At 48.4% G+C, this 22,281-nt stretch overlaps 1 protein-coding gene across 1 annotated transcript in view; it reads right to left on the reverse strand.

The window, feature by feature from the left end:
• Window positions 1–5,660: 5,660 nt before the first annotated feature.
• ARID3C (AT-rich interaction domain 3C) overlaps window positions 5,661–22,281 on the reverse strand; it is a 105,517-nt gene continuing 88,896 nt past the window's right edge. The window contains exons 4-8 of the mRNA XM_054986619.1: window positions 20,650–20,833; window positions 19,102–19,346; window positions 13,844–14,116; window positions 8,046–8,135; window positions 5,661–5,797 (exon numbers count right to left, since the gene is read on the reverse strand). Coding sequence (XP_054842594.1) covers window positions 5,661–5,797; window positions 8,046–8,135; window positions 13,844–14,116; window positions 19,102–19,346; window positions 20,650–20,833 — 929 coding nt within the window. The remainder of the gene's footprint in view (window positions 5,798–8,045; window positions 8,136–13,843; window positions 14,117–19,101; window positions 19,347–20,649; window positions 20,834–22,281) is intronic.

Genomic DNA, 22,281 nt, shown 5'->3' on the forward strand with positions numbered 1-22,281 from the left:
TTGAGAGACTCCCCCACCCACACACACACCTTTTCTTCCCCTCTGGGGATAGCCCAGGGACGGGGGAGCCACATCTCCTTTGAAAGGTAAACGCTTGTTTTGGTCTGATGGTCTGTGGTTCGGGGTGCTCAGAGGAGACGGGTCCAGATGAGAAAATGAAGGGTGGGTCCTTTATCTTCAGCACCACCCCAAAGGGCAAATTCCAGAGGAGCAGCGGAGTCAGTGCGCTGCAGCCGAAATAACAAGACTCTTGCGGCAACTTAAAGACGAACAATTCTATGAAGTTTCCGGAGATCAGACCCCTCTTTGCCTGATGTACTTCCCTCTCGAGGGGAAGATGCGCAAGGTTTGCAATGGAGAGGCAAGTCTTCCGTGCATGTGGAAAAGTAGCACACCAGGGCTGATAGGCCTAGATCATTCCGTCAGTACAGGGTAGATTTCCAAGGACAGGGAATTGTTCTTCTTTACATATAAAGCCTTTAGTTGTGTAAATCTCTCATCTGTTTCTGAAGAGCGGCAAGAATGACCAGATCAGCCCTGACGCATTTCTGACTTCATCAGAACGGCACCCATAAATTATTATTTCTGAGGCTAGTCAGGTCACAACCTGAGAGGGGGCTTTTCAGTCACAGCATCAAGAGTATGGAACTCCCTTCCCAAGGATCTTAATCTGTCCCCCTTTCACCGACGAGTGAAAACCTGTTTTGTTTTGCCGGGTGTTGTGATCCCTGCCTTTTGTTTTAATTTGCTGTTTTTGGTCTTATATATGTATTTTAGATTTGATTTTAACCATTTATACATGGTATTTTTATTATGTTTGTTCCAATTGTTAGCTACCTTGGCACCTCTGAATGAGTAGAAAGGTGGGGTATAAAAAAGTAAGTAAATAACACTAACTTTAGGCACTTCTCTTTCCTTATAGAGACATATTTGTAACTAGCAACAGAGCCCGTTTTTTTTAAAAATGGGCCCAAGAAAACCTGGGAATGCTGGGTTCCCTGCAGCAGCGGCTCCCTCCGGAAGGGCGGGCTTGCCTGGCCATCCCGTTGCCGTGGCTCCCTCCAGTGGGGTGGGCTCGCCTGGCTGTCCCATGGTAGCGGCTCCCTCTGGAGGCCACATTGGCCAGGATGCACTTTTTATCCTGGTGCTCTTGTGCAGGTGCACCAAGATAAAGGTGAGTTGTTGGAAATACGGTTTCCCTTTTATATAGATTCTTTTGTTTCCCTTGCGATGTAACGTGATACTTGTTTAGTGATATGCAGGGGTCATTTCATAGAAAAAGAGCTGGAGGAACTCATTAGCATAACTCATTAGCATATACCACGCCCTTGCCATCACTGGAAGTGTGTCATTAGCATAACTGATTTGCATAAGCCACGCCCCTTGCCATCACTGGAAGTGTCATTAGCATAACTGATTTGCATATGCCACACTCCCTGACCACCTATCCTGGCTGTTTTGGACCCAATCCTGGCCATTCAAGGCCAAAATTGGGCCCAAAATGGCAGAAAAGGGCTGAAAATGGCCAAAAAGGGGCCCCAAATGGTCAGGATCAGGCTGCTGCTGAGTTTGAGAGTGATCCACCACACGTCAGAGGACCGATCCAGGCTGTTTTGGCCCAAACCGGCCCAAAATGGCTGAAAGTCAGGTGGGTGGGGCCACCGGACATGTGACCTCTTTGGGGAACTTCCGGAACTGTGTTCCTGCGCGTTCCCCCTCGAAATGAGCCCTGGTGACGTGTCTGCCTGTGGTGCATTCAGCAGATCTCCCCCATTTCAGCCATGCATTCCCCCCCCCCGACGTTTCCATAATGCACCATCCTCTATTTGTGCACAGGACATTAACAACCTGTTTCTTCCACACACAAAAAGCTGCTTTTTAAAAAACCTGCCAAAAGCGGATGTTTCCTGATGAAGAGGAAACTATGTAACTGCAGGACTTCAGCAAACTGCTAGACAGTCACTCCCATTCTACAGTCACTCCACTGGCTTCCTATCCGATATCGAGCCCAAGTCAAGGTACTGGCTAACACCTACAAAGCTCTCCACGGCCTCTGTCCATCATATCTATGGCTCTGCTTGCCCCCAGCTCGGCCTGCCTTTTAGGGAGGGGAGAGAATCCTTGAAAGTGGAGGTTTTTAAAAAAAGGCTTTAAAAGGTATGTTAATTTCTATGCAGCGTAACCCAGGCTCCTAAAAATAAAACATGTTAAAACAGGTTGAGCGTCACATGAGAACGCAGCGGGTTGGGGTGTGTGTGTCAATGTGCATCAGGTGTGAAAGGGAAACCATGGCTACAGATTACCCTGAGTTGTCTGGCATCTCCATTGCAAGGGCCGTTTCACACAGAAGCACATCAGACTGCCACGGAAAACTGCTGTGGTGTGGAAGCAGCCTATCCTGCAATCAGCTTTTGAGACGAGGTGGGAAAAGCCAGGCATAGAACTAGAGAAGCTCAAGCCTGCTTTTCTATGCTCTTTGCATGGGATCAATTGCTTGCATTTCCACTACTGTCGCAAACAGATGCTTGATCCTTGGAGGAGGACAAATCCTTAAACTCCTGTTGCCAGGTTGCTGCCCTTTTTCCTGGCAGTGCTCTTGTGCCTTAATAAATGCAAGACAAGCAAACATTTGACAGCTTTGATTTCTCTCAGCACAGAAATACATTTCTGGCCAGCTTGTAGCAGCTGAAAAGATGAGAGCTGACAAGCAAATGATGGCAGCAGTCTACCTGTTCGATTTCAAATTTTAATCCCCTAAAATACAAAATAGTAAGGAGTCCAGTAGCACCTTTAAGACTAACCCACTTTATTGTAGCCTTTCGAGAGCCACAGCTCTCTTCGTCAGATGCAACTGGTTCTCGAAAGCTTAGGCTACAATAAAGTTGGTTAGTCTTAAAGGCGCTACTGGACTCTTTACTATTTTGCAACTACAGACTAGCACGGCTAACTCCTCTGGATCTAAAATACAAAGATAGTTTCAGGTGCGTAGCTACGTTGGTCTGTAGTAGAAGAGCAAGATTGGGGTCCATAGCACCTTAAAACCAACGAGATTTCCAGGGTATGAGTTTTGAGAGTTAGAGCTCCCTTCATCAGATGCAATAAGTGGAAAAAGAAGCTCCTCATATCTGACAAAGGGAGCTCTGACTCTCAAAAGCACCCACCCTGCAAATCTCCTGGGGTCTTTAAGGTGCTACTAGACCTGGATCTTGCTCTTCTAAAATGCAAAGATGCCTTAAGGGGGCTCTAGTAATATGCTTCTTAAATACCGAAACTTTTTTGGAGAAGCAGCAAAATGCATTCTGGGCGAAGCAGCTCATTTCCTTCGGGTCATGCCCGACCCAAGAACGAGACTCCAGCCAATCAGGTGTGACCGAAAAGCAGCATTTCTTTTTAATTGTCAAAACGTGCTGGAATTCAGAGCAACCAAAGGGGGGAAAAATGTCTCTTCAGTCCATTGTGTTTTTTAAAAAATTGTTCTCATTCTTATCTTTATTTCATTGTTACCTTTCATTCCCCTGAGTGCCACAATCCAGTGTACTGGATCAGCTCCAAAACGTACAAGAGAGATTAAGAGAGCAGAAAGAGAGAGAGAGAAACAAACCAAGCCGAAAGCAAGGCTACAGAGAAAGCTTCCTACACAGAGAGCGAAAGTCCAGCCTAGCGCAGCCAAGGAACAACCGCAAAGAGACAAAGACAGAGAGAGAATGAGATTGCCAGCTGCTTCCTTCTCCTCGGTGTGCCGCTGTCCCCCCCGCCAAGTGCCCAATGCATTCCGTCTTTGGTTCAAGAGCTTAAAAACTATCATTGTAGCAGCACCCCGACCTCTGGCTCCGTCCATCCAAGGGTCACCTCAAGGCTCTCTCCCAGAGGAGTCCCGGCAACGTCTGCTTCTGAAAACGGGTCTCTTGGCAGCCAACCATCTACAGCACCCGAGGTCTCGTCACCATGTGTTGCGTCACAAAATCTAACACAGCCAGGGGCTCCATAGCCCAGGAATGGAGGAAGAGAGGTTCTTTGGTCAAGCGCATGATTGTTTCAAATTGTTTGGGTCAGGGAAACAAGCGGAACGTGGCCTCTCTACCGCCGCCTATCCCGGCTGCTGCAGGAAACACCAGCAATGCCGTTAAGTGCCCGGATGACCGTTGGTCTCTATTGCTGCAGTTCCCAGGCTCTGCCCACCCATTGGCACATCTTAAAGAACTTGAGGTAGATGAAGTCAGTCCCTTCTTTGGTACATTTAGAATTTTGCACTAGCACAAAATAGGTTCCCCCCCCCACTCCCACCCCCATCCAGTGATTCAAGAGGAGACAAAACCCAACAGCCTCCTCAAATAGGACCATGCCGAAAAACAGCCCCCGTCCCCCCTAGTGGCATAAAGGAAGGGCACCAAGGGATGAAGTGCGTGATTGATCCCTGCAAGGGCTCCGTTGTCCATCGTGACGGAGAGGAATTCAGGAAAGAGCAGGCATCTGCGTCGGGCCATGGGGACAAAGCAAGAATAGGGGATTTGAAGGGCAACAGCAGACTAAGAGAATACCAAAGTACTGGTTAGGGAAACACTGCCCCCATTTCTGCCACTGAACACGATCCATCCCCTAAGCCTCCCCGGTGCATGAATCCAGCCTCTGCCCCTCATCTCTGCCCCTCTCTGATCTCCATCCCCAGGTCCACTCTAGAGACCCTGCCCCTTTCTCTCTCAGAAGCCTCCCCCTCCGTTCTTCCCACCTGCTCATTCCAACTTGGACTCTTTCCACTTCATCCCACCCCCATGTCCCAACTTCTCAGGGAGGCAGTGAGGGAATTTTAGACTTTGAACTTGATGGTCCCCTTTTATAGACAATGCCAGATGTTCTGGGAACAGAAGTCCCAGAAGGCACCGGAGACATGGAAGTGGAAAAAGAAAGAGGGCGGTAAGGTGGGCGGAGATTACCCATTTCGGGTTATAATTTGTACCCCCCTCCCCAGCTGCCCTTTGCCTCGAAGTCTGGTCCCAACAGCACCAATGAAAAGTATCTTCCTGTGCTCTGCCTTCTCTCCCCGTGTTTGTTCAGTCTCCACATACATCCCAAACAGACTCTAGTGTCTTCCATGTACCATCATATCGTTGGCATTCTGCCACCCTTCCTTCCCACACAAGCTTTTGTTCCCTACTGAACTTTGGGGGCGCGAGAGAGGGGAGGGTGAGGAAGAAGCACGTGGGCTCTGGGGTTTAGAGCATGCGATGTAGGGCTGCAGGTGCACTGAAGGGAAGAGTGGCCTCAGAGATGAGGGAGAAGTGCCCGTGCCCCCCTCACACCCCTGCCTCCATATCTTCTCAGGCACCAGAACCGAGTCCAGAATCCATCCCGCTCCAGGGTCCCTGGAAATGAAAGAGCAGCAGCCAGAGAGTCCCCTTGGAGGCTTGCCTCACGTCACCCCCCAGGCCTCTCGAGTGCTCTCCAAAGCTTCCTCCTTCCGCCTTCGCTCAAGAGCATCTCCACATGTCTGCTGCTCTGAAGTCCCCCTGGCACGTTGCCACGAACAGATGGGGCCACACGGCGTGCGGTCACAGAAGCCAGGAAAACCAGATGGCCTTTGCTGGCCCTGGAATGGGGCCACACAAACACAGCCCTGCAGTCCGAGATGAGGGGGTGGAAGGAGGGCTCTTGGGATGTCCCTCTCAGGCTGAGGTGCTGGCCGGAGTATGACCACGTGAGGCTGTGGACAGCAGTTGGCTCTGGGACGTCATGGGGCTGCCATGGCTGTGAGCGCCCCCCGTGCTGCCCGTGACGCCGGACCTCCGAGCAAACAGCACGCCTGTTGGGGTGAGAGAGATCAAGGGGTCACACTTGCTGCAAGCTGGCTCTTTCAGAGCTGCGAACAAAGTCAAGAGAAAAAAGGTGTGTGCCCCGTTGCACTCAGCATTTTCCACCCGGCCCAGCTCACTTCTGATGTCAAAGAGAAAGCCTTCAGAAAGAGTACAACAAGCACAGGACCGGGCAGAGTAGAGCTCCTTTTGCCGGCAAGCTCCACTTCCATTTATCTATTTACTTACTTCATTTCTACCCTGTCTCTCCCCACTGCAGCTTACATCGTTCTCCTCTCCTTCATTTTAACCACACAACAACCCTGAGAGGTAAGTTGGGCCCAAGGTCACCCAGCAAGCTGCCATGGCAGAGCAGGGAACCGAACCTCTGCCCCCCAGATCCTACTCTAACATTCTGACCACTATGCAACATGACCCCTCACCTTTAAAAAGTGGATTCACCCATATGCCCAGAGTTAGACATGGGTGGAGGGAGCCCCTCTTCCTGCCCCCGATACTCAAAAGTGTCCACGGGAGACACCCAGTTGCATAAGGCAGGCAGGCCCAACGAAGTTTCTGGTGGGCAGCCATTTTGGTCTGCAGTAGAAGAGCAAGGCTGTTTCCACACGCCCTTAAAGGGATGGCCCACTCACCGAACGCTGGCGGCTTTCCCCCAGGAATCCAGACGTCTCCATTTGCAAAATGTTTGGCTTCTGGATTTTTGGCGCCTTTTCTGGGAACGCACTTTCTGTGGCCACAGAAAAGGCGCTGAAAAAACGGAAGCCAAGCAGCCCTCAAACATTTTGTAAACGGAGACATCGCCAGCGTTTCGCGAACGGGCCGTCCCTTTAAGGGTGTGTGGAAACAGCCCAAGAGTCAGGCCCAGCAGCACCTTAAAGACCAAGTCAATTTCCAGGGGATTTTGAGAATCAGAGCTCCTTTCGTCAGACCCAAACCTAGCCACGAGGAATGCTGCTTTGGGAAGGCACTCTGGGTTGCCAGTCCCCTGCTGGGGGTGGGGGATCCTCTGCTCCCACCCTCCAACCCCCACTTACCTGGCTGGTGGGGGGGGAATGCACCTCCTGGGTGCATTCCCGGGCTGCACAGCACACTCCCGGGCCCAAATTGGCCCTAATTGGGTCACTGCAGAGCGCAGCAGTGCTCCCGCGCTCTGCAGAGGCCCAATCTGAGCTGAAATGGCCCAGATTGGGCCCCGAATTGGGCTGTTGCAGAGCACAGCAGCACTCGCACATGCCACAGCAGCCCAATCTGAGCCAAATTGGCCTGATCTGGGCCTGATTCGGGCCCCTGCAGAGCGCAGGAGCACTCCCAGGGTGGCCTGTGGGCCACAAGATGATGTCACTTCCCAGAAGTGATGTCATCATGCAGGCCGGGCGTGTGCATGCATGGAACAGTGAAGCTAAGGTAAGTATCGGGCCTCCCACCTGGCAACCCTAGGGAAAACTCCTGATTAAAATGCATTTAAAGGAGTAAAGGTTATTTAACAGAGTTCTTGTCTACTGAATGCGAACTTGCAAGAGAAATTGACTTTGTGGGGCTCATTTGTGATTTTGCAATGAAAAAGGCCAGAAAAACAAAGCTTTAAAATTAACTGGCCTAATTTTTGCAGCCACATTGGTCCATCAGAATTAAAAAATCAAGACAGAGATTGGATAATCCCTTTTTAGTGGCCCAAATGTTACAAAAGAGTTATCAAATTCGTAAGACTCTTCAGATGGGTGATATTATTAAACAAAAGTAGGAAAATTGGGCATTTTTAGGAAAGGTAGATTATGTAACAGTAAATTCAGATTTTTTTAAAAAAAACTTATTTAGGGCTCATGAGATTATATGTATGGGATGCAGGATCGCAGCGTCAGTGAGGGGGGCATCTTACAAGTTTGTTCCAAGCCCCTCTCTGCAAACAATGTTGAGAATAGCTGGAGGTGGCTCTTGGCTGCAGTTGGCAGAAAGAAGGGTGTGGGTGTGTGTGTCAGGGGATCTGATGCAGAAGCAATTGCAGGTGCAAGCTCCCCCACACACAGACACACCACGCACATTCATGCCAGCTGCATCACACACACCCCACCACTGGGCGAAGCACGATCCCTCCAGCACATCCCGGACTGGCTACTTCATAGAGATGGATTTTATAGTCAAGGCATCAGATTGGACGAGAGGCTCGGCAGAAGGACCTCGGCTATAATTTATTGGATTTCCTGGCTGCAATTACACAGGGCAAGCGGCCCTTCTATTTACCTGTGTAGACAACTCCATTTATTTCTATTGACATGTTGATGCTGCTAATGCCGTTGGTGGACAGGTTCAATGCAGCCTCCTGTCTGTCATCTGGAAGGGGGAGAAGAAATGCCGATAGGGGGGTTAGAAAGACAGCGGCCGGCCTGCGAGACACGAGAGCAGAGGCCAGCAAAGCACCGCATTCCCTGCCCGAGGTGCAGGATTCGCTTGGAATTGTAGCAAAGTGACCGTCTACATTGCTCAGCACAGCCCAGCCTCATAATTATGCTGAAATTCCAGTGAGCCGAAGGTGGCACATGGCAAACACGTACGAACCAGGCAGCAGTGGCCAAGGGGCTGCTTTGGGAACCGTGACCTGCCCGCCCCCCCCCCTTTGAAGCATATCTCTGTCACAAATGCACCAGTGCCCATTCATAAGCTACAGGCCTCCCTCCAAACATATCAAACTGCCTTATACCAAATCGGTCTTCAGCTTCTCCCCTCCTATCTTTGCTCAGGGTTCCTGGTTTCCTATTTGCACACAGGTGAGTGCTCCAAAAGGCAATCCCACGCCTCCACCCACGTCCGATCCATTCTACCACTTCCACTTTCAATCACTCCATCCTTGTCTGATGAGTAAGTCATGCTTCAGCATTGCGTCCTCTGAGAGTTGTAGTAACAGACACAACAGAGTTTATAGCCCTCAGTGAGCCAATAGAACGGCACACATGCACAGCTGCAAATCAGATCAGGATCAGGTAGGAATGGAAACGGGCATTAGAGATGGGCATGAACCAGAAACTGGTGGTTCGTTGCGGTTCGTGGTTCATTGCGTTTCACAAACCACGAACTGGCATGAAATTGCCTGGTTTGCAAACTGGTTCATTTGGTTCGTGAATACGTCACTTCCAGGGCAGCAGAAAGTCTGCAGAATGCTCATCCCCCGCTGTTGCCTAGGAAACTGACTGGTGCCAGGCTGTCTGTGATTGCAAACCGAAAAACAAAACAACGAACCAGCCTAAAAATCATCATGGTTTGTCAGAAATGCCCTCCAACAAACCGCTGGTTTGCGAACCAAAAAATGGCCCGGCTCATGACGAACTTTGGTTCGTATTTTGGTTCGCGCCCACCTCTAAAGGGCATATAACCCTTCAAGCCATGCTCAGTTTTGCTAATCAAAGCTGGGCTTCTTGCACTGTCAGTGTTTTAAAGAGGAGACAGATTCTAAAAGGACATGACTCCTTGTCTTCACACCTATGGGGATCATAGATTCTGTCAGTGACACCATGCAGTGCTATAAGAGTCAAGTCCCTTTGTCCCTGGCCCGTATGGCTAAGCACCCAATTGACTCTTTACAGACTGACAGAGGGACGGTATTTGGGGCACCATCTGTTTTGGCCCTGACCAGCAGTGACTGTCCAGGGTCCAGAGCAGAGAAGGGTCTTTCCTGGCACCTGGTATCCGAGACCCTTCCATTGGAGATGCTGCCCACTGGGCAGTCTTAGCAACGGGGAATCTGCCCTATAATAATCCCTCCCCTCACTGCTTGTGTGATTCTGGGTCCTCCCCTCGTTTTCCCAAGAGCCTCAGAACCAGTTAGACCACCAGAGCCAGCTGGGGACTGATCCCAAGTCTCTATTACTAGCCCACAGCCCACTTTGCGCAGAAGGTTACCAACCTCTAGGGGGAGGCTGGAGTTCTCCCAGGAATATGACTGATCTCCAGACCACTGAGATCAATTCCCCTGAAGAAAATAGCTTCAGGTGGGTAGCCATTGTTAGTCTGTAGTAGAAGAGCAAGATTTGGGTCCAGCATCATCTAGTTAGTCTCTAAGGTGCTACCGGACCTGAATCTTGCTCCTGAAGAAAGGGGTGTGTGTGTGTGAGTGTGTGTGTGTGAGTGTGAATGAGTGAGAGAGATCTATGGCATCACATTCCTGCTGAGTTCTCACCCCAAATTCCACCCTTCCCAAGGCCCATGCCCAAATCTCCAGGAATTTCCATACTCCATGCTGGCAACCCTGGTTAGAAGGATGCACCTCGTTTATGTCTCACTGATCAGTGAACGTTCTGAACTTCTGAAATATAAATACAAAGCCTTATGGATTTCTCAATGGATTTTGCACTGTATCGGATGTGAAAGGAGAACTGTGGCAATTCGAGAACTTTTAAACCATGATACTACAAACAGAAGAGAGAAGTGACTTTACCAATAGAAGAAATGTGTGTTTATATTAATCTAAGCTAGGATTATAGTTAACTATAGGAGGGGTAGAATTTATAACTGATATTTAGAAGTGGGATTGATATACTAGAAAAAGTAATATAGCATACATATAGTTACGCAAGGGAAGATGAAATTATTAGAGTAATAAATGTTATTAAGTTAGAATATTAACTTAATTATTATTAAGTTTGAATTATGGTTAAGTATAAGATATGAGAAGTATGCTGTTAATTATGGGAAGAAGTATTAGTAAAAGTAGTAAAATTAATTTGATAAGTATGTTATTAATTTTGGGAAGAAATATCAGTAAAATTAATATAGTATGTATAGACTATAGAGTAAATTATGGCTTAGAGTAAGGAATGCTATGTAGGGATGCTTGACTGTTTAATATAGGATTTGTTAAGTAATAAAGGGGGTAAAGGGTTGGAAAGCTGTTGGAAGTCAAGAAGGAGGGGGGAAAGGGTGGGGATTAGGTTAGATTTAATCAGATAGGGTTTAATTGAAATATTGTTTGAAATTATGCTCACCAATAAAAAAAAATTTAAAAACGGATTTTGCACTGTATCAATGAATAATGATAAATCATTTAGAAATTTTTGGTATCACTTTTTGCAAAGGATGCGTTCATCACGCATTCTCTGTTTTGTAAACTCTGATTAAAAATGAAGACAAGAAACCCAATAGTTGCCAGGTGAACATCAAGAAGACAAAAGTAATGACTACTGAGGAACTGCACAGTTTTAAAGCTGACAATGAGGAAACTGAAATTGTCCAACATTTCCTATTCCTTGGCTCAATCATCAACCAAAAGGGAGACTGCAATGAGGAAATCAGAAGATTGAGACTTGGAAGAGCAGCTGTGAAGGAGCAAGAGAAGATCCTTAAAGAGAAAGATGTCTCTCTGGGAACCAAGATTAAGATAATCCAAACTATGGGATTCCTCATTACTATGTATGGATGTGAAATCTGGACAGTGAAGAAAGCTGACAGGAAGAAAATGGATTCATTGGAAATGTGGTGCTGGAGGAGAGTTTTGCAGATGGCCAAAAAGACAAGTAAGTGGGTTCTAGATGACATCAAGCCTGAATTCTCCCTAGAAGCTAAAATGACGAAACTGAGGCTGTCGTACTTTGGTCACATCATGAGAAGACAAGATTCTCTGGAAAAGTCAATAATGCTGGGGAAAGTGGAAGGCGGTAGGAAAAGAGGAAGACCTAAAACAAGGTGGCTTGACTCAATAAAAGAAGCCACGTCCTCCAGTTTGCAGGATCAGAGCAAGTCTGTTAATGAGAGGACGTTTTGGAGGTCTTTCCTTCATAGGGTTGCCATAGGTCAGTGGCGACTTGACAGCACACACACACACACACACACACACACACACAGAGCAATCTGGCACAGCTCTGTCTTTGAAAATCTCTTCCCCTCCCCTGCCTCCCCGCACTTGGGACATACCCGTTTTCAACTACAGTTCCCAGGAACAATTGCATCCCCGGCATGTTAAAAAACATGTGGCTGGCGCCACTGGTAACTTGGCTCTTGGGGGAAGAGAGTCCTTAAGGGTGAGTTGGCTGCCCCCAGCTGGTGGTGCCCACGTGGCTCCGCAGTGCAGGGCTGCTCTTTGGTACACGATGCTGCTGGAACAGTCTGAAGCAAGCTGACGTTGTCAGCAAAATATTGATGTGGGAGAAGAAAAGATCCAGCCCTGAGGGGATTAGCCAGGGGCCTGGGACAGGGACCTCCAAAGCCTCAAGTGGAAGACTTAATGAAGATTTCATAAGGTCGCCATCGGTCGGACGCAACTTGACAGCACAGAACACACAACGCACAGTTGCCAGCACTCATCCTGACTTCCTGCTCAAGTAGATAAAGGAGATCCAAATTAAGTCATGGAGCGTACGGCAATTCACCGCACCGGGGGCCAGGAAAATGGATGGGCCTAGCTAGGTGAAGGGTAGCAGGGGTCATGGCATTATGCACAGGAGCTGGGAATAACTGTTTTCTTATGGGTACATGTTATGACTCAGATCTTGGGCTGGAATCCAAAATGTGTCCCATTTCAAATACTACTAAAATATTTAAATGGTTCAGAAGGAGGCTGAGCATAAAATGCTTATTGAAAACTCATTAGCACCTGCTAAAATTATAATCGCTGAACACTAGTAATCTAAAAAAAGCAATAAAGTAACTGAACAATTGAAGAGGGCCTTGAAGGTAAATAATAAGGATAAATGGTTGGCTTACTATCAAAGCAGCCCCTTTATCCATTTCACCGAGATTCCAGGCCCTCTTTAATTAGTTTCTTGCTGAAGGCAATTTTCTTGAGTTTGTCTAGAGATCTGGCTATTCTCGTCTTGTTAACTCCCTTGCAACTTCTTTGGAAGGAAAAGGCAGGGCAAAATAAGGAAATCATAAATAAATACATGTGGAAAAAGATTAAAGTAAAACTGCAATGCACTGCTGAATAAGCGAGCCCCTTTTAGGACGTTTTGGAACAATTGCTAAAATAATTGCTAAGTCCCTGATCTTACAAGATCATTGTTTATTTGTCCTGTTTGATATAAGATGTTTATATTGGCCCCTCCCACTGTGTATGTGTGATCTATTTAGGGTTGCCAGGTTCACCGGGGCTCAAAGCAGGGGACGGGGGGCGGGGCGAGCAACAGGGATACCTACCTCACGTGTGCACACAGGCTGTGGGTACACTCCAGAAAACTTCCATTTTGGAAGTTCCATGATGTCATTCCCAGTGTGATGCAGGAGCAACGGATTGCACCAGAGCCTGATTTGGTAAAAATTGGCCCCCAATCCAGCACTGGGACTGATTTTTATTAAATCGGCCCCTGGCATGACCCGGCCTTTTGGACTGTATCTGTGCCTTTCCCCCTGCCGGCCAGGTGAGAGGTAGAGGGGACAGAGGCTGGGAGCGGAAGAGCCCCTGCCCTCACAGGGAAATGGTAACCCTAGATATTATGAAGGCGCTTTCAGGGTCTGGACCCCATTCACTAGGATACATCTCATAGCAGTTCCCTGAGGCCCAGGGGGAAGTCATACCCCCCTCTCTGTTGCACCCCATAGTCCGAATCAGGACTCGGCTCACACACACACGCTGGCTAATTCCCCGTGCCTCATCCACAGCAAGTGCTCTCGTACACAGGTGATACGTCCCATAATAACTGGGGGGGGGGCATGAATTGCAAGAAAATGTCCGGCTTCCCCTGAAGAATCCTGTAGATTGAGGCCTGCTGTAGATCCTGGCCACCTTCCCAACTGTTAGGGTTGCCAACTCTGGCTTGGGAAATCCCAGGAGATTTGTGGGTGGAGCTTGGGGAGGGTGGAGTTTGAGGAAGGGAGGGGGGGTATAACGCCATAGAGCCCGCCCTCCAAAGCAGCCGTTTTCTCCAAGGGAGCTGATCTTCGTTGCCCAGAGATCAGTTGTAATCCCAGCAGACCACCAGCCATCACCTGGAGGTTAGCAAAACTACCCGCAATACGGTTCCCAGGGATCCTGGTGACAGGGTATGACAGACCCACGGAAGCCTGAGCCACAAGCCTGGACTGCTTGGCGGCACTGGGGCGAGGAAGCCACTTGCCTCCGCGGCTGTTGATCTTGATGTTGACGGGGAACTGGGAGGCCACGGCCAAGAGGTTGTGCTGGAGAGCGTGCTGGACGAGCCGCTGCTGCTCCTCCGCCACCAGGGCCATCTTCTTCTCGGGCGGCTCCCCCGTCTCCAGCTTTTCCCGCAGCTGCTCTAGTGCTGCCGCCTGAGAAGCCGCCGCCGCTTGTGCTGCCGCCAAGTGATGCCCGGCCAGGCTGACGGGGATGGCGATGCGGCTGGGGACGGCTGACGCCAGGATGCTCTCCTCTGCAAAAAAAAAAGAGGGAAAGGAAGAAGGGGGGAGCGGGTGACGGCCAGTCTGTGCTAGGGAGACCAGGGCAGGGCTCCGGTATCTTCTTTCCCCTTCCACCCTTTCAAGCGAACCACACATGTGCCAGCCCCACACGGCTTCTCTGCTGCTTCACTCAATGCTTTGGAAGTCTCCTTATTTCATCCAAGAAAGCTTTTGTCTGCACGCACCAGCTCTTCCCATGTGTCGGCCCCTTTTCACCCATTATGCTCTTGACACACAGAAAACAGGGAAGTCGCACGTTACTTGCCACTGGTAGGAGCACATATTTATGTAGTTACATGTAGCTGGACAATCAATGCGGGAGTGTGGTTAGAATGTTGGACTAGGACCGACACCAGGGGTTCGAATCCCCCCTCTGCCACGGAAGCATGCTGGGCAACCTTGGGCTAGTCACACCCTCTCAGCCTGCCTACCTCACAGGGTTCTCGTGAGGATAAAATGGAGCAGGAGAGAACAATGTAAGCCGCTTTGGGTCTCCACTGGAGAGAAAGGCAGGGTGGAAATGCAGGAAATAAATACATTAAAACATGAGTTCACTAAACGTGCCACTTGCCGAGCCTTTCCAACATGTAGATTCCAAGTACAGAGAACGCACACGTGAGATGATAATGACACACCGGTTTAACACTTTTTCCTATAGGGAAAGGTTACATAAATGGGGCCGCCATCTTTAATTTATTTTGCAAATTTTCACCCCAACCTTCTTCCAAGGAACTCAGGGTGGGGTAAGATTGGTTGTTGTTTTTTTTACTTCTTCCCCATTTCACCCTCAAAACAACCTTGTGAGGTAGGTTCTGATTGGCCCAAGATCATCCAGCAAACCCAAGTTTCCCATTTCCTAGTCTGACATGCTACCCACTATACCACGCTGCCTCTCAATGACCTCACGAAATTCATTGTCAAAGAGGAATAGGCAAATTCACGGCTATAAGTCTGAACCCCCATTAGGGATTTTTCCCAATATAATATATTTTTATCTTGAAAAATTAAAATGTTGAATATAAATGTACCTCGATATACTAAGTATATTGTATTTCATATAAAGTGTCTTAAGAAATTTAATGAAAGGGGTGGTGGGAAAAAATATGTCGTGTTTTATATATTCTGTTATATATAACTATTTCTGATTCACACAACTATGTTATACAATCCCTTTTCTTCTGTATCCCTTACTGCTACTACTACTACTACTACTACTCCTACTACTCCTACTACTACTCTGAACACCCATTAGTGAGAAGGACTGTTGCTTTCAGGACCTGCTTGCACACTTTGTAGATGTATCTATCTATACATTTCACGTTCCACTTTTTTGCGCACAACCACCCTGTGAGGCTGATGAGGGTGAGAAAACACAACAGGTCACAGAAAGGCCACCCAGTGAGAATCTCTCTACACGAGACCTCTTACACGAGGATGCTCAAATGTAGGGACATGCAACGTTAGCCAGGAAGAGTAGTTTAAAAAGATAGAGCCAGCAGAGATCACTCCTCAGACCCTTTTTTAATTTTATCTTCACTTCCCAAAGGCTCAGTCAATTTCACCTCTCTACAGGAGAGTAGTTTAAAAAGACAGAGCCGGCAGAGATCGCTCCTCAGACCATTTGTTAATTTCATCTTTGCCTCCCCAAAGCCAAAGTCAATTTCACCTTTCCTTTGGGGAGGTGAAGATGATCTCTGCCTCCTTTTAAACAACCCTCCTGTAGATAGGTGAAATTGACGGCGCCTTTAAACTCGTTTTAAACTATGTTTCCTGGCTAACATTTTGTCTCCCTATACTTGTGTGTCCTCGCGTAAGAAGTCTTGTGTAGAGAGACTCTGAGTTTCATGGCCAAGTCGGACTTGAAGCAGGAAAGCAGGCTGGGGCTGTAACCACTGTGAAACACTATCTCTTTCCTCGTAGAAAGTGCTTAGAAAATTATTTTTCTAAGCCAATGGGACGAGTTAGCCATCCCAAAGATCAGGAGAGAACTAATAGCGACACTCTTTGTGGTAGCAAAGAATGCAATAGCACTAGAATGGAAAAAAGAAAGGGTGCCCTCGGTTGACTCCTGGTTTGAAAAAATTTGGAATCATTTTATAGTGGAAAAAACTCACAATGACCTCATTGTAGCAGAACAGTTCCCTACGAACTCTAATTTTATGGAAAAATGGCTACCTTTCTTTGATTACGTAGATATGCATAATATCCAACCCAAATCAAGAATATCTCAAGCAATAACCCAATCTGGAAACTTTATTCTGTAATTTCAAAATACGACAAACTGTATTGCCTTGATTCCTCTTTCTATACCGATGTCACCACTATACTGGAAGAGTTGTAGTAATACTTGTTCAAATGTTAATAGTTTATATTGTTGACTTATGTATATTACTTGTTCATATTCAATAAAATGAAAATTTAAAAAAAAGAAAAGGAAGTGCTTAGAGCAGCTCGCAACTAAAATACAAATTCATGTAAAAGAGTAACTGAGTTTTATCTCAGGCAAGTTCTCATTTTAGGAGATGCAGTTCGTGCCTTTGTTAGTCTTTTAAGGGCCACGAGACTGTTGTTCTTACCAGAGCAGGCTAGCACAGACAGCCTTCTGGTGCAAGTGTTTCCACGAACACCAAGGAATGAAAAATAAGGAAGTTGGGGGGGGGGTGTGAAAGGGCAGGGGCAGACGGAAGTCAGGTGTGTGCCCATCTAAGAATCCGCGAGCTGCCTTGGAGTGGCTGCACTGGACACTTGATCGCTATTAGCCACTGCAAGAAGGCACCAGACGTTCTCGGGTGAAGTACCAACGGCACAGGGCCATGGGCTTGATGGGTCGCCCACCTTATTTTGCTCTGATAATCGTTTGCAGCACTGCATACTTTTTCCATTCATGCAGATGAAGTTTCTGTGGTTGTTTTTTAAAAAAACGTGTTAAATAAAATTACCCTTCAGATGCTGGGAGCAGAATTAATACCAAGAGAGTGGTAAGATTTAGTGGCCTGCTATTGACCTTCTCACGGGTGTCGCTTCCACTAATAAAGAGTCCAGTAGCACCTTTAAGACTAACCAACTTTATTGTAGCATAAGCTTTCGAGAGCCACAGCTCTCTTCATCAGATGCATCTGACAAAGATGCAACAGCAGCCCTTACACGGGCTTTCTCTGTGGTGGCCCCTACCCTATGGAACGGCTTGAGGAGGTCAGGAGAGCCCCCACGCTCCTGGCTTTCCACAAACGATGCAAAACCGAATTATTCAAAAAGGCTTTTTTCTCAGCTAAGAGGGTGGTATTGTAGGAAAGGGGTCCCAGATGTTTCGTTAATGAGTTAGGAACCATAAACTTCACCATTATGTTGCCTTACATATTATGCACTGGGCAGGGGGTTGGACTAGATGGTCTGTATGGCCCCTTCCAACTCTATGATTCTATGATCTGTTGCTTTAAATATGTACTCCTATATACTACCTGTGCTTCATGTTGTTTATTGTAAGTCCTAGAACTGTTCTGTTTCAGCAATTTTTCATCCCTGTATTGGATCCTTGCTAATGCTCTGTCTTTGTAAACTTGTATTCATTTACCCTATGACATTGTTTATGGAAATGTCCTTGACACTGTGATTTGGTTCTGCTTGTGAATACCACGCACTGTTGGATGCTGCACTAGTGTTGTGCTACAGCCAGGGCTCATTTCGAGGGGGAACGCACTGGAATGCAATTCCGGTAGTTCCCCAAAGAGGTCACATGTCAGGCGGCCCTACCCACCTGACTCTTGGCCATTTTTGGCCCGTTTTGGCCTGAATTGGAGGTGAAACGGCCCGGATCGGGCTTCTGACGGGTGGTGGATCACTCTCCCGCTCAGCAGTGGCCCAGTCCTGACCATTTTGGGCCCCTTTTCAGCCATTTTCAGCCCCTTTTTGCCATTTTTGGCCCAATTTCGGCCCTGAATGTCCAGGATTGAGTCCAAAACAGCCAGGATAGGTGATGTCAGGGGGTGTGGCATATGCAAATCAGTTATGCTAATGACACAGTTCCGGTGATGTCAAGGGGTGTGGCATATGCTAATGAGTTATGCTAATGAGTTCCTCCAGCTCTTTTTCTACGAAATGACCCCAGGCTACAGCAGTCACCTGCAGTTGCATTTTCCTGAACAGACAACCCAGTCCAGGAGGTGAATGACTCATTCATTCATTCATTCATTCATTCATTCATTCATTCATTCATTCATTCATTCATTCATTCATTCAGTGGCAGGAGGACACAGCCTGAGTTCCTCATGCTGACCAGCATAATCTGATTTTGAAAAGAGAACGCACAATTTACAGGACTTTTCTTGCTGTTTGCAAACATTTTTATCCAATGGGAGAGGGGAGGAGGGGGCTGTTCCCCTTCTCCCCCCTCCATCAAGTAAAAAACCCAAATCTTTACCGAGCACACCGAAGCAGTTTAAATATTTGAATCCCGAAGCAGCTTGCCTCTTCGGAATTCGGATTATTCCAGATTGTTCTCCCGCTTCCCGTATTTTTCAGTGCCCTACTGTAACTCTCTGTTTGTTCAAAAAGAGTCCAGTAGCACCTTTAAGACTAACCAATTTTATTGTAGCATAAGCTTTCGAGAATCACAGTACTCTTCGTCAGATGGCATCTGACGAAGAGAACCGTGATTCTCGAAAGCTTATGCTACAATAAAATTGGTTAGTCTTAAAGGTGCTACTGGACTCTTGTTGATTTTGCTACTACAGACTAACACGGCTCACTCCTCTGCATCTCTGTTTGCATCTATGAGAAAGACATCCTGCCTCACACACTCAGGCTGGCCTGAGTCCTGCTGCCATTCAGTCCAGCAAACAGTAGCTCCCTGCATCTCCTTCCCAACCTCTGCTGGTGTTATCCTGCCCTGCCAGTACACCCCCCGCCCATCCGTTCCCTGGTCCCGGGCACCACAGCTGAGTCCGGCTGCACCTCTCACCTTTCTTGATGTTGTGTACTTGGCTGATCTGGCTGCAGCTGTGGGTGGAGATGGTAAGGGCAGGCATGGGGAGCTTGGGGGAAGACAAGACAGCTGGCGTCCCCACAGGGGAGTAGTTGAACAACGTGGTCCCAAAGGTCTGCCGCCGCCCCTCCCTCCGGTTGCTGTCGATGGCGGCTTGCAGCTCCCCCGGAGAGCTCAGGGCTCGCTTTTCACACTCGTAGGGGTAGAGGTATTTCATGTATCTGCAATGCAGAGAGAGAGGAATGCTGATGCTAGACAAGGCCATTCCTGAAGGCTTGGAGACCACCCCTTCCAAATGCTTTTCCCCAGGGGAGGCTATAGTCCTTTAACAGCAGGCAGAAATACAGCAGGTGCAGTTTCACTCTCCCTGTATCTCCAAGCAGGGTTAAAGGACACCTGCCTGCATCTGGAAAAGAGATGGTGACCCCTTTTGGGGAGTTGACCAAAACTGGCTGCTTGGTTGAAGTGTGGCCTTCTCCTTCCTCTGTCTTCCTACATTCCTGGCTGGGGACAGCAGCACATAGCTGGGGGAGAAGGAAAAGATGGGGACACATGGCATACCTGGGGACATTATCTGGTTTTCCAGATAGTTTCAGGTCTGCAGTAGAAGAGCAAGATTTGGGTCCAGTAGCACCTTAAAGACCAACCAGATTTCCAGGGTAGGAGCTTTAGAGAGTCAAAGCTTTCGAGAGACTGAGGAAACTCGTACCCTGGACCCAAATCTTGATTTCTCAGAGTGGTCCTTTGCCGGAGGGTTGCCAACCAACCTCTGGCAGCCTTATTGGGTGTCGGGATTTTAGCAAGTGTCCTACGTTCAGTTATGAAAGTGTTAAATTGTTGTTCGATTTGTTTAGTTAGTCAGATGGTTTGCATAGGACCACTTAGCTGTCAAGTTAAAATTCCCGCCATAGAAAGGAGAGTCTTTGTACTTAATGAAGAGATCTAGGATAATCTATTGGGCAGCTAGTGTTATTGGGGGACAATTAACTAACAAAATATACTAAGATTTTATTGCTCTTTGTTCAGTCGCAACTTCAGTCTTTGTCTTTAATCAGACAGTATCGTGTTCTAGTGTGACCATCAAAACATAGGAGTCAGTTAGCTATTCTTTATTTTCTCATCAAATGTACTCTTTTATCCTAATATGTAGTAAAGTATTTTTCTAGAGCCAAAACAGAGCTAGTCTCTATCTTTATATTCTACTGCACATTAATTAAACTCTGTTAATTAAGTTCAACATCAGGCTATGTAAAGCCGCCCAACTCTCGATGGTAACAGGCTTCGCTTCTGCCATAACCAAACTCCTGGCCTGCCAGATTTGCTCTGGATCCACCCTGGCCGGATGGAGATTGAATATGCCGGCCACCCAAGGCCGTTGGGGAGCCTGGGTGGAAAGGAGCCCTTCCCCCTGTGGGGGCAGTGAACACTTGGACGACCCCAGCCCCCTTCCTGGGATGCCTGACATGGTTGAGAGAGGCCTCAGGACCTCCCCCAGTCCGACGCCGAAGCTCCCGGGCCACTCACTGCGTGCGGAGCGTGAAGGCCGCGCTGGTGATGGAGGTGGGCAGGTTCAGGCCCTTGGTGATCTCCCGCCAGATCTTCTTGTTGATGACTTCCACCAGGCCCCCTTTCTCGGTCACTAGTCGGTAGAGGGTGTAAAGGTCCAGCACTTGTTTCGCCATGATGGGGATCCGGTTCACCGGCGTCCCTGGGGAGAAAGGAGAGGGAGGGGAAGGAGGGGAAGCTGATGACTCTTCAGCTGTAGGGTGTCCTCTGACCTCAAGGACGGAGAAGAAGGAGGGTCTTGTGGCAAAGCTGCCCCCCACACTGTCAGACACAGGCAGTTGAAAGCACGAGCCCCAGAGACAGAGTGTCAAATGAGAACATGGCTGAAGGGCCCGCCTTGCAGGACTGTTGTAAGCCAGAATGAGCGAGCGAGAGATGAGAGATGACCTCCTGAGCAAAAAACATCAAGTCAGGGCTGTACTTTGGTTGCCCCCTGCAGGAGTTCAGAAAGGCCTGGCGTGTTGAATTGGCACAGAACTCAGCTTTCCACAGTTTCATTGAAGAATGCCTCTCCTAGTTCTCCTGGTCGCTTGGCAATTTATATATTTACTAGTAACAAAGCCCGTTGTAGGAAAAAATACAATGGGCCCTAGAAAGGGGAGGGCAGGCAGGCGGGCATTGCCTCCTCCTCCGAGACTGATCTCAGCCGGATGACGGCAGGGGGCAGACATTGCCACCTGCTCTGCTCCTGATCCCAGCTGGGTGAAGGTGAGAGGTGGGCATTGCCACTTGCTCCATTCCTGATTCCAGCTGGGTGAAGGTGGGGGGACGGGCATTCCCACCTGCTCTGCTCCGGATCCCAGCTGGGTGAAGGTGAGAGGTGGGCATTGCCATTTGCTCCGCTCCTGATCCCAGCTGGGTGAAGGTGAGAGGTGGGCATTCCCACCTGCTCTGCTCCAGATCCCAGCTGGGTGAAGTTGGGGGGGGCAGGCATTGCCACTTGCTCCACTCCGGATCCCAGCTGGGTGGAGTTGGGGGGGGCAGGTATTGCCACCTACTCCGCTCCAGATCCCAGCTGGGTGGAGTCAGGGGGGCAGGTATTGCTGCCTGCTCCATGCCTGATCCTGGCCTGGGCTTCCCTCCGTGACGTGCTCTCGGAGGGATGGGCTGACTCTTCTGGGCTTCCCTCCACAGCAGCGCCCTCTGGAGGCATACCAGGGTAAGAAGTGAGTTGTCTGGAACACGGTTAGCCTTTTATATAGCAAGATTACCTTAATTCATACCCTGCCTTCATCATTCTTCTCTCCTCCATTTTACACTCACAACAATCCTGAGAAGTAGTTTAAGTTAAGAGTGTATTGCTGGCCCAAGGACACCCAGCAAAGCGGCACGGCAGAGCGGGGATCCGAACCTGGGCTTCCCTGTTCCAATGTGGCAAGCGCCAGGAAAGCAAAGAAGCCCATTTTAAAACTAGGTGTATCTGAAGAAGTGAGCTGCGGCTCGAGAAAGCTCCTACCCTACCACAAATTTTGTTAATCTTATAGGTGCTACTGGATTCTTCCTCTTTTCTACTGCTACAGACCAACATGGCTACCCATCTTGATCTATCCCCATTTTAAAACTGAACGAGATCCTCTTGACACTTGGGCC

Source organism: Eublepharis macularius, chromosome 8 (genome assembly GCF_028583425.1).
Source record: "Eublepharis macularius isolate TG4126 chromosome 8, MPM_Emac_v1.0, whole genome shotgun sequence".
Taxonomy (NCBI): domain Eukaryota; kingdom Metazoa; phylum Chordata; class Lepidosauria; order Squamata; family Eublepharidae; genus Eublepharis; species Eublepharis macularius.